Source organism: Ornithodoros turicata, chromosome 1 (assembly GCF_037126465.1).
Source record: "Ornithodoros turicata isolate Travis chromosome 1, ASM3712646v1, whole genome shotgun sequence".
NCBI classification, from domain to species: Eukaryota; Metazoa; Arthropoda; class Arachnida; order Ixodida; family Argasidae; genus Ornithodoros; species Ornithodoros turicata.
Genome location: NC_088201.1, coordinates 62,848,282 through 62,860,765, shown reverse-complemented (window position 1 = coordinate 62,860,765; position 12,484 = coordinate 62,848,282). Strand labels below are relative to the sequence as shown.

The following is a 12,484-nucleotide window of genomic DNA, read 5'->3' as shown; positions in this document are numbered from 1 at the left end:
GCAACGGTACCACTTGGCCGACTTTCCACTGCCTAGGAACCTGTCCATGCCTCCACGAGTGATTGCAGATGTTCAGCATAGCCTGAAGGTAAGTAGGGTCAAGGTTTCGAATCACCGTGTATTTAATGGCGTCCGGGCCTGGAGACGACTTCTTGCATGCAGCTGAAATGGCTGACGAAAGTTCTGCCACGGAGAAGTCCATATCCAAGGCAGGGACAGCTGATGGGTTGGCATGCTCGAGAATAGATGTCACATGGGCTGTATGGGTTAGGTACTCCTCGGTGCTGGTTACATTGGCTCCCTTCGTAATGACACGGCAAAATTCCCTGGCCACCTCTTTCTCAGACGTAGATGTTAAGAGCGCAAGAGCTCCAAGTGGGTTCTGAACTGGAGGGTTCTCCTTTAAACTTCTTGCGACTCTCGATATCCGAGCAGGGCTGTGAAAAGGTGATAAAGAGCAACAGAAGTGCCGCCACCGTTGACGGTCAAGATTTCGGAGTTCTTTCTGTACAAGCCTACTCGCGCATCTTGCTTCCTATTATATCAGAAAGATCTCCTGTCCGTCGAGCTTTACGTTCAGCGCGCCTTCGGACAGCACGTAGTTGCTCCACACGAGGGTTAGTCCCTAAGTGACCAGAACACACGTTGACTGTTTTAGAGGACGAGGCAAGGGCATCGGCAATGAAATTTTCTAGCTGGTTCACAGAAAGCAAAGGGTGGGCTCTATCTCCACATGCTGTACGAAACGAACGCCAGTCTGTTAATTTCGCCGTTCTACATCCCGCTCTCGTTGAATATCCATCATACGTGATGTATATGGGCACGTGGTCGCTTCCCCTGCCATCAAGGTCCGTGTACCAATGTAGCTTCCTATAGATATCTCTTGAGCAGAAGGAGACGTCCAGAACGTCCGTAGTGAAAGACTTCCGCAAAAACGTATGTGATCCATCATTCAGGATGCAGAGATCCATGCTCTCGATCAGCTCCATCCATATTTTCCCTCGACGATCCGTTTTGGTGCTCCCCCATGCAGGGTGGTGAGCGTTAATATCACCGACCACTAGATAAGGACTCTAAATTGTCCAGCACAGCCTTCAGATCGGTCTTGGACACCTTAGCTGACGGCGGCACGTATAAGTTCACCACAGTGACGACAGTTTTACCCAAGCGAATTTTACACCGGATACAGTCTAGACCAGCCACTTTCGGCGTTGGAAGGGCGGCTGCATTGAAATCGTCGAACAAGCAGGACAGTCCTTGAAATATCTATGTTCTTGCGTGACCAAACTATAACCGCTGAGTCTGAAGTCCTTTTTCAACATAAGCTTCACTAATAGCCAACATGGGAATTCGATGCCGAAGTAGAAATTCTTTAAGATCTGGCAGCTTGTTGCGCAGACTGCGCGCGTTCCACTGCATGAAGACAGCATTCCTAGATAGATTTGCTCCATGACCGAGGAAAAGGCTGTCAATCTCTAGAAGAGCCTTGACTTCGGGGAACCACGCAGCCTCAGGGCAACAAGCAACAATGGCCTTCATAGCAGCAAGAACTAAGGGGATGATGACACAGAAGTCATTCGAAGACTGGGGGGATTGCCATTTCAGCCGCCGAGGCGCTGCTGGCAGGGACTGGTCGATCTTCCTTGGACATCGCACTGCGGCCGCGAAAGTTGCACGGAGAGGAGTGGTAGCATTAGGGATGTCATGCTGGCTCTCTAGCAGCCGCACATGCCTACTCGGTTGAGGCTTAAATGCTTGTGGTTTGGGGCTTTTGACTGGTGGTTTTGAGACCTGCAGAGGTGCCCGTTGGAACCTCGCAGTAGTTTGTGGTCGACCATCACTCTTGGCCGCCTGGAGACCTGAACCTCCGTCCGTTTGTGCACTACGTCGTGCCTTCCTGATCCCAGGGGAAGGGGTGTTGGTCAAAACACGAGCCTGAAAGCGCCTTGTAGCTGCCCTCTTCCGGGGACATAAAGAATGCGAAGCAGCATGCGGTCCCTCGCAGTTTGCACATTTCGGTTGGCGCCGCGCTGTACATTCCTTGAGTGTGTGCGTCTGAGAGCAAAACTTGTACCGTAGTGGCCATCGACAGCTTTGAGCAAGATGACCGAACCTCTGGCAGTGATAGCATTGCACTGGACCTTCCACATACTCATGCACCTTATGCGTTGAAAAACCAAACCAAACTTAACTTCCTCAGGTATCCTTCTGTTGGACATGAAGGTCAATATGACATTTCGAAGGGGGATGTACTGGTCCGACCCATCTTCATGAGAGACATGCCGCACTTGACGCCGAGCGGCTATGACGCCATCCTCTCCCAAATACGTGTGATTTCCTCGTCTGTATACTCCAGTGGGACGTCATATATTTTCCCCGTGTTATTAACGTACGAGGAGGGGATGGTGACGGTAACTGCCACCCCAGCCACTTCACTAAGGGTCATGAGATTAGACACTGCCCCTTCCGTCTGGACGAAGATGCACATGGAGCCATCAGCGTTGACACGATGACAGAGAATTGATTCCTGGGCCACAGAGCGAATAGTCTTCGCTACCACGTTGGGATTGACTTTCCAAAACGACTTTCCAGAATCAACTGGTTTAAACAATACAGGGATGCCTTGAGGCCTATTCTTCTTGTACGTCACCAGCGTGATAGGGTCCCCCATATCTTGGTCCAGTGATTCATCACCATTCATTGGATCACTGGTCTGACTAACGTCATACACTTCTGTGCCTGATGTTCGGTCCTGTACCAGAGAAGGCTGTTGAAGCGACAGAAGTGTCCGTTCAGAAGGGGCGGAGTTCGATCGGTTTCTCCGTACCGGGGAGCGACTATGGCCTCGGGGAATCGCGTCGTGTGTTCCGGGGAGACCGGAACGACAGCCGAGGCCATCATCACCATTCCTGGCCATCGGCCTGAAGGTGAGGGGTTATTTCGGGTTTAATATAACTAGGTTATCTTAGGGCTAATGAAGAGCAGAACAATCCACGCCCGTGCTGCACAGGTGCGTCACGAGCCAAAAAGCCATGGGAGCTAGACTCCGTAGTCTCTCGCCTTGGTAATGCATTTTTCAAATTCAACACGTGCGGTACATACGCACACAGGAAAATAATTCGATAAGGAAACGCGATCTTTGCATGTTCAGCAAAGTTAACTTTTCCTATTTTTTTCTTTCTCCTGTTTCACGTTTTCGTTCAAAGCTACACCACGGTCCCTTGATAGCTTCCAAGCTATCATATAGATATAGATAGCCAAGAAAGCTATCAAGGGACCGTGGCTACACGCTCCTTCAGCACAGCCTGAGCAGAGCGGGTAAGCCTCCATACGGGGAATTTCATTTCAGCGCCGTGCAGAGAAACAGTGTGACGAAGACAAAATGCAGGCTGGCTGGTTCTCTCGAGATTATTGTGTTGTTCGTATGTGCTTAGAGGGCGTCTGTGAAGCGTGGGCGAGCTAGTAAGTCCGGCAAAGGTTAGGAATATGGATGGCTCGATTGTATTTCGTCACAAAAAAGCTCACGAAAATTCACAACGACTGCAGTTTGGTACCTTGTATTCAGCGGTGCACAGAGCTCCAGAGAAAGACAGTAAAAGATTATGCAAAATGAGTACGAATTAGAAAATATGTAAAACAGGAATATTTCTCACAATATCTTGTAGCTGGCGTCCATCATGACTCAAAGCCAACGCCACGGCGAACGTTAAAATAATGCAGCCAAGTACAAGAAGTTGAATGGACGGTTACGCAGTTGTAGCGCACGTCAGCAGTATGTGATTCAATGTTTAATGGATTTGATAATGCAATGTTTGAAATGGTTCATCATCATACGGTCAATCCGGTCGTGCCCTCGTAAGTGACACCAGCGTTCAGATTTCGAACGATATATCCCACGCAAATTGAGATAGGCACGTGAAATTTTAAAACATGATGGAGGAATCACGTTTCTATCGTTTGACGTCAAGATCCCGTTTGTGGACCGCTTGACGGCCGACAATTCGTGGACTTGCATAACACGCCGTACCAAGTTTCATAAACCTACAGCAAGAAGCGAGCGAGAAATGGCAGTTCGGAGTACTGGGAATTTTCTTTGGAACGCCTGGAATACGCTCTACGGGGATCACGTGACGCGCGTTTTCTGCGCCGGACCGTGATATTGCTCGTTTGTATTTTACATGTTAGTAGATATCTCGGGTGGGTCTGCCCTTAACACCTGCCGATGTAAAACACTAATCCATTGCCAAACACACGAAGTGCATATTTGTTATTCAAACCCACTGTGTACGGTCATATTCACAGAGTATTTGGGTTTCATGCAAAACACTTCCAAAGCGTGTATCTTCGTGAGCCAGCCTCCCAGAGAACGCGAGCGCCGCTCCGTGGCGGCAAAATGTTCGAGGAACTGGGCGTCACATTCAGGCGAAGTTCAGACTCCTTACTCCTCCTCCTCCTCCTCCGTGGACGCCATGGAAGAAGGAAACACAGGAGCGGCCCTTTTAACTTTTTGCCATTGGGACGGGCGTGCCAGCCTTCACATTGCATTCTGGGATGCTCCTGTCTACCATGTGACCGCTCACGTGACCCCAAGGGCATGCACAGGCCAGCTCCTAAAGCAGAAGACGGGAGTCGTGATTGTCTTGCAGTTCAGATATCTGCATTGTGATGAACGCCGCGCGTCCAGTTATATTTGTGTGTTCGGAGGTTTACTCTTGGTCTGCCCTTCTACTATAAGACCGATCACGGTCTGCAGGACAAGCACGCAGGACTAGAAACATCATCCGTGGCAGCATTTTTGTGACGATGTGGCCACGTTTTGTATGTTTGTTGCTGAAGTGGTAAAGCATGCCAGTAATCAAGCTTGTACAACAATGGAGGAAATCAAATGAATCTGCAGCTGTAGCACAGCGCCAGCTTGCAATCGAACGATTCAAGATGACTCTCACAGACAGGGTAGGAAACAACCGATCAAGTACGTACTTATACGAATGAAACGTTATTCCCATGACAGAGCTGCTTTTTGTTGAACAACAGCCGCAACCGCGGTAAGAACACGTTAACAAAACGTTGTTTCCGTAATGGTGCTCACATTTTAAGAGTAAATGACTTTGGAAAAGCATAAAAGCACGGAAAGCAGCGCGAGCAGCAAAGCGTTACTACATCGAAATTTTAGAGAGGATCACGTGGTGGGCAGGAAGTATAATGGCGATTTTGACAGGAGCAACAGCCACAGGGTTCCCACGCAAATCTGTTCGAAACGGCCGCTCCTGTGTTTCCTTCCTCCATGGTGGACGCCACCTCGTTACGCCCAGTGTTACGCGCTTGTAATGTAGTTTGCCGCCGTACTTGACGGGCAACGCGAAGTTCGTGTCTAATGCGGCGCAGTGTTGCCCGCAATTTTAACATTTGTTTTTCTATAAAACTATGCAAGTGATTGTGAGTGATGTTATAAGTTGCGCGCCCCTGCGTTGAAGGTTGAAAGTTGAACGCGACTATGGAGCTCAATCTGTTTGGTCCATGGCAATCCAGCCCCTCGTTTATAAAGCTTCATAGAAATCATAAAAAGAGGCTAGAATAAAAGCTGGGGGAGAGAGTAACGGGGGAGAGCAAAGGAGTTGTACGGAGGGGAGTCTTCCTCCCAGTGTCCATGTCCGGGAGGCGCCATGATCGAAATTCTGCGCGAAGACCAGGCGCATTCGGCGCCATGGTTCCGGTGCAAGTCGTGCTCGCTTCCGCGGGGCTCCGTGTGCCATGCCGTGTGCGCAGCAGGGACTGAAACCGAAACTAATATCGGTTCGGTTGCGGTTACGGTTACGGTTCAGTGTCAGAACTCTGAAAGCGGTTACGGGATTTGCCGTTTTAGTATTTGCGGTTATCTGTAACCAAACAGTTGAAACCGGTATTTGTTTGCTAGGATGTATCTGCAGGCCGCGTGGATGTGGCAAAATGAGCTACAAAATGCAAATGAGTAAAAATGAACATATTCATCTGTTGCGCTCCGAAAGGGTGGTGCTGTGTCATCGCCCAGGTCGAAGGAATAGTGAACTCTTTTTTCGATGCACTTCGGCCGTTTGGGGCATTTCCCGTAAAATAATTCGTTGAGGTCCTTTAGAGAATTTTAGGAAACCGTTGACAACGTTGCCTGCCTCGAACCGTATCAACCGGAACCAATCAGTGGATAATATTCTGAGTCACATACGGCTGTGATTGGCTCCGATAGGCACGATAACCCTGCCAACGGTTTACTAAAACTGCCTGTTATCTCGTGCACATTCATTTCGCTCGTGCTGTAACAAACCACAAGGCAACAGGCTACAAGGCGTTCAGCAGTTAATCAATCAGCAGTTAAGCAAACAGACGTGGAAATAAACAACGTGCAACGCTTCGTATTTTAAATGATCACAATAATACAGTTCATAACTCATAAGGGACGTACGCAATATGTCATACGTTGCGTATGTCATCCGATTATGGGTCCAAGCGCATGAGATGGTATGTTGTCTACACAACTTCGGAGTGGGAAACACACGACGAAGATGTCTACTTTAACAGAAGCAAGTACTACATCACTAATTAATCAGAGTTGTAAAGCGATACAAATATCGCATCCAAAGTTGTTCGTGTTCATGCTTGAGCCCATTCATATGCACCAATAACCGAAATCACATTTTTTCGGTTCAGGTTACGGTTTCGGGTAATTGCCGATGGTAAATTGCGGTTACGTTCCGGTTACGTTTCTTGAAAAAAATTGGGTTCCAAGCGGTTTTCGGTTCCGTTCCGGTTTCAGTCCGTGGTGCGAAGTGTGTTTGTTTTGTGTGCTTTCACGTATGCGCTTGGGTTGTGCCTTATTCCTGAGGGGACGAATATCGTACGGTTTTAACCTTGTGCTGCGACATGAAAAAAATGGCGAACGGAACTCGTAGGAGACGCCGTTCGTAACACAGGCCTACCGTATTAATGATGGCGACTCACACGTTGAGATGCCCCCCTTCGCTGGATTGGTTTCTAGTTATTATGAGAGTTCTCTGCAAAGCTCCGAATATGTCTGTGAGAGAAGGTAAAAACGCGAAGCGTTTTTTATTTTATTTTTTATCGTTAAGAGGCAGGCCACGATTTGTGGGAACTTGCTTCTGCTGTTCATGGTATACGGTAAATTCTACGGTCCTTCCTCGGTCAGCATAACCGCTTATATTCCTTCGAAGTCTGGAGGCATCGCATCGACTGACTGAGTCTTGGCACCGGTGTCGTCATGGTATCATTGCGAATGGCGAGAGGTTCAAGGCCACATTACAAAGGATTTAATGCGAGAATATGAAATCAAAATAAATAATGGAGGCCTAAAGACGTGATTAAATCAAGCACAAAAACAGCAATCTTGTTGTTTACAAACGACTTGGCCGCTAACCATGGGCGCAGTCATTTTTCTGGTCATGTGTATTATGTTTGCAATGTCGGGTGACCGCAGGACATGTCCAGAAGGATATGTGGCCGGGCCCCCCTGTGATTATTCGTGTGGCACATCGGGACAGGACGACACGCAGTGGTTGATAATGATCATTGTTGATACTGATAATAATGTATTATAATCGTAATGTAATTATCTTTATCTTTGAAAATGTTCACTAACAATGATCACAGGTCAATGAACCACACGTCCCGAAGTCTCACTTATGCGGACTTCTCGATGACTGCTTATTTGTATTTGTTATTAGTATTTGTTTATTTTATTTCAGAACAACGAAAGCAAGAGGCAGAGACCATATTGCAAAAGTATCCCCAGAGGATCCCTGTAAGTCTCAGACAGCGCCTACTTGAACAAGCATGAATGGCCACCATATGCAGTCGTATAGCAGTGGATTTATCAGCAGTAGTAAAGGGGTCAGAGGGATCTCGTGTATGCCGAAAACAGGAGGAGCGTTATGACAAAGAGGTGCCCCATAGCGCCAAGTGCCGCGCTTTTCTTACTCTCGTTTCCTTCTCGCGCTCGGGCATGCAGGGGCTTTCTCCCTCACGTTCGAACATGCAAGTAACAGACATACACATTTGTACACCTGAAAATATTTTATTAATTTTATTGAAGCCAATAGTGCTGGGAATTGTAACGCCAATCAAGTGAAGGAGAAAAACCCAGCCGAAAAACCTTCACGACCTGAAAAAGAAACAAGACAGGACAGTACAATTCATATAATAAAGAATACAGATAAGAAATGTACTTACTCCTTACTAATTTCACAGCTTCCGTATCTGTATGATTCAATAGCATTGAAGAGGTATATCGCGGCATCACCTGTTGACCACAGCATACACAATTTTACGAACGAAACTATATTATTATTGGCAATCATCATATGATACATGCAAATTTTCAACGAGCCAGAATCAAAATGCTATGTTTCTATGTCAAGGGACCCAACTTTTAATTAAAGAAGATATTCTTAATCAATATGATTACCATCAAAATTACAACTTTTATTAAGTATGAGATTCCTATATGTGACCACCATCGTTGCGACATTGACAGTTTTCCACATCCAGCATTATCATATAGTGCATGGGGAGACAACTATTAAAAATAGTTTCTTATTAAGTGCTGATAGATGTAAAGAATTTTGAACACAAAAGAAAAGTTAAACTGCACATGCTTTGTTTCCACAAGACACAACTTCTAATTAATTAATTTCAATCTTCCGACTAGCGCAGACGTGAGGAAATAATTCGATTCAGAAACAACACAACACAATCAATAGCCAGCACTAATAGAGAACAGTCAACAATATCAGAGGGAACCAGTTTCCATACCGGCGCCTTCTCCAACATGTAAACAACATATACATGTAGGAAAATAGTCTATCCACCGAAGCAATATAAAATCGCAATCGCGATCTAAGCTAGACGAACACTATGAAATACAATTTTCATTCTAACAGACACTATAAACCTTACTTTGTTTTACCAATCCATTGGAGGTATCCACACTAACACAGAGAAAATAGACATGGTAGAATAAGGAAAACCAAGGGGAGCTATCTCCTGCTTTTTCCTTCTTTCTTCGAAACGAATGGGGAACTTTCTTTTCTCTCTCTCTCTCTCTACAGCCAAAGCGAAGAAATTGCGCATGCTTGTTCCTCCAGGGATGTGGGACACTATCTCTCTCTCTCTCTCGAACATTCCTTTCTTCAAAGCGGAGGATAAGCCGATTGTCGGCCAAGTTTGCACAGAGGCAATATTTTTTATTGAACAATTACCACAAATACAGTAGATGCCAGCGTTATTCGATTTTGAAGAACATAGAGAAACTCAACATTATTCAATGATAGAAACAATACTCAATCTATCTATCAAAACGAGAAACATTACAAATTTAATAACTTCCAACTGTTTATGATAACTTTGTGACAAATTTCTACATTCAGGAGCCACAAACAAACAGGACAAGTATTGATCTGAAATGCAAATTAACGTAAAACTTTTGTACAAAAGCATCAGACACAACTCAGAAATAACATCCTCTATATATAATCCCCAGCTCAGTCAATATCCCAATCACGATCAATAGTTGTAATTAATGTCAATCGAATGAACACATGAAACAACGACAAGACAATAATTAATTCAGGCAATTATTTTCTAAGCAAGCGATGTGAGTGCTCTTTTTCTTTAACATACAGGGGATTCAACACGAAATATTCGAACAATAAACTCAGAGAAGGCTGGCTTTCTTCTCTCCGAATGACCATAAACTTTCCCCACTCCTGTCACGGTTACGCTAGCAGGGTAGTCGTACTCGCAGGGAAGGGAGCATTCTGGCAGGGTCTCGTAAACCGAATCATTGAAAGCACGCATTTTTCTTACAAATCACATTTTCTTGTCAGTCAGTTTGCATAATTCTCATGGGTGATCTTACAAGCACGACATGGGTGGGGTTTTAATTACATTCTAAGCTTGAATTAAGTGTAGAAGCACACTGGAAAACAAACAAACAATTACTCTAGAAAGGAAACATCATTGAAGAGGTGGACGGATTTTGCACAGGATACCATAAGTCATAGGAGGATGTGATAAAAAATACAAAAGTTTGTAAAAAAATGTGTATATATAAATTTTGTACAAAAGTTTTACGTTAATTTGCATTTCAGATGAACACTTGTGTTTGTTTGTGGCTCCTGAATAATGTTGACTTTCTCAATATGTTCTTCAGAATTGAATAATGCTGGCATCTATTTGTGGTAATTGTTCAATAAAACATATCGCCTCTGGGCAAACTTGGCCGACAATCGGTTTGTCCTCCGCTTGGAAGAAACGGATGTTTGGGATAGAGTGTGTTCCCCATTCGTCTCGAAAAACAAAAAAAAAAACAAAAACAAAAAAATAAACGAAAAAGCGGGAGATAGCTCACCTTGGTTTTCCTTATTCTACCATGTCTATTTTCTCTGTGTTAGTGTGGATACCTCCAATGGATTCATAAAACAAAGTAAGGTTTATAGTGTCTGTTAGAATGAGAATTGTATTTCATAGTGATCGCCTAGCTTAGGTCGCGATGGTGATTTGATATTGCTTCGGTGGATAGACTATTTTCCTACATGTATCTGTTGTTTACATGTTGGAGAAGGCCCCAGTATGAAAACTGGTTCCCTCTGATATTGTTGACTGTTCTCTATTAGTGCTGGCTATTGATTATGTTGTGTTATTTCTGAATCGAATTATTTTCTCACGTCTGCGCTAGTCGGAAGATTGAAATTAATTAATTAGAAGTTGTGTCTTCTGGAAACAAAGCATGCGCAGTTTAACTTTTCTGTTGTGCTCGAAATTCCTTACATCTATCAACATTTAATAAGAAACTATTTTTAATAGTTGTGTCCCCCTATATGATATTGCTGGCTGTGGAAAATTGTCAATGCCGCAACGATGCAGGTCACGTATAGGAATATTAGACTTGTTATAATAAAAGTTGTAATTTTGATTGTAATCGTATTGATTAAGAATAACTTTAATTAAAAACTGTGTCCCTTGATATAGAAACATAGCATTTTGATTCTGGCTCATTGAAAATTTGCATGTATGATATGATGATTGCCAATAATAAAATGGTTTCGCTTGTAGAATTGTGTATGGCTCCCTGTGATCAACGGGTGATGCCGGCGATATACCTCTTCAATGCTATCGAATAATACCGATACGGAAGCTGTAGAAGTGGTAAGGAGTAAGTATATTGCTTATCAGTATTCTTCATTATATGAATTGTGCTGTCTTGTCTTGTGTTTTCTTTTTCAGGTCGTGAAGGTTTTTCGGCTGGGTTTTTCTCCTTCACTTGATTGGTGCTACAATTCCCAGCACTATTGGCTTTAATTGAATATTTTCACGTGTACAAATGTGTATGTCTGTTGCTTGCATGCTCCAACGAGAGGGGGGAAGCATCTGCATGCACGAGCGCGAGAAGGAAACGCAAGAAGGAAAGGCACGGCCCGTGGCGCTAAACAGAGGCACGCCTTGGTCGTAACGCTCTTCCTGTTTTGGGACATACACTCTCTGCCCCTCTACTACTATCAGCATTTAAACCCACGAAGGTGGTAGTGAGATCACGTAACAAAACAACTTGTACGCATTTTCTTTTCTTGTCTTTTTGCTTTCTTTTCAATGAAATAGAACATTCAATTCCCTTTCTGTCTCCGAGTATATAGTCAGTGTTTTTAGTATTCGCCTGTACAACCGGCCGCTCGCCCTCTCGCGGTCAACGCTGAAACGAGGCAATCAATGACCCCGCTCTCTTGTCGCCCAGGTTGTAATGGAGTGTGTGCGTGGCATTTACGCCGAGTTATAGTTACTTTTAGCCCTGCTTTACTGCAATAATTAGACTGTGCTTGTTTTTTTTTTTTTTTTTTTGTGCTTCGCGGTACAGGAAGTGTTTCAGATGAACAAAAAAGAGCACAGAGGTGTATCATTTGCTGAAATTTTTTTCGTTTATTTAGTTTCGTTTATAAGTAACCGATACCTGCCCCCTATGTGTGAATCACAAAGCACAAAAGCAAGTAAGTAGTTTACGTTTAGGTTGAGGAGCATCGTTAAATTAATATTGCAGCAGTAGGAATTTCGTGTAAGACATTCGACAGAGAGCATAGCCACCAAGGAATACCAAGCAGGGACAGGTTAAGTTTATAGTAGCTGCAAGCTTTGCTTAATTCACAAGCAGCTCAATTTCGCGTAGTTATTTATTACTGCAAGAATCTTGTATAAAATTAGAGCGAATGAAATGGTATAGAGCTTAATCGAATATATACTGGCTGTGTGCTCTGTACACAAGCATCGTTTGGGTGAAATTCGTTGTATTCCCTACGTACAGAGGTCGCCATTTTCGCCCACGATCACTCACGCTCACAATCATCTGATAAGTGCGCATCGACCTCACACTCACTATGAACTCACGCGAAGGCCGATATCGCGTCCGGATCGCAATTTTATGATCGCAATATTTCCAACAGCCTGAACC

The 12,484-nt window shown here is 44.5% G+C and overlaps 1 protein-coding gene across 1 annotated transcript in view; it reads left to right on the top strand.

The window, feature by feature from the left end:
- LOC135378310 (gamma-aminobutyric acid receptor-associated protein-like 2) overlaps nucleotides 1-12,484 on the top strand; it is a 33,833-nt gene that overhangs the window by 10,633 nt on the left and 10,716 nt on the right. The window contains exon 2 of the mRNA XM_064611306.1: nucleotides 7,734-7,789. Within this exon, the coding sequence (XP_064467376.1) occupies nucleotides 7,734-7,789 (56 nt within the window). The remainder of the gene's footprint in view (nucleotides 1-7,733; nucleotides 7,790-12,484) is intronic.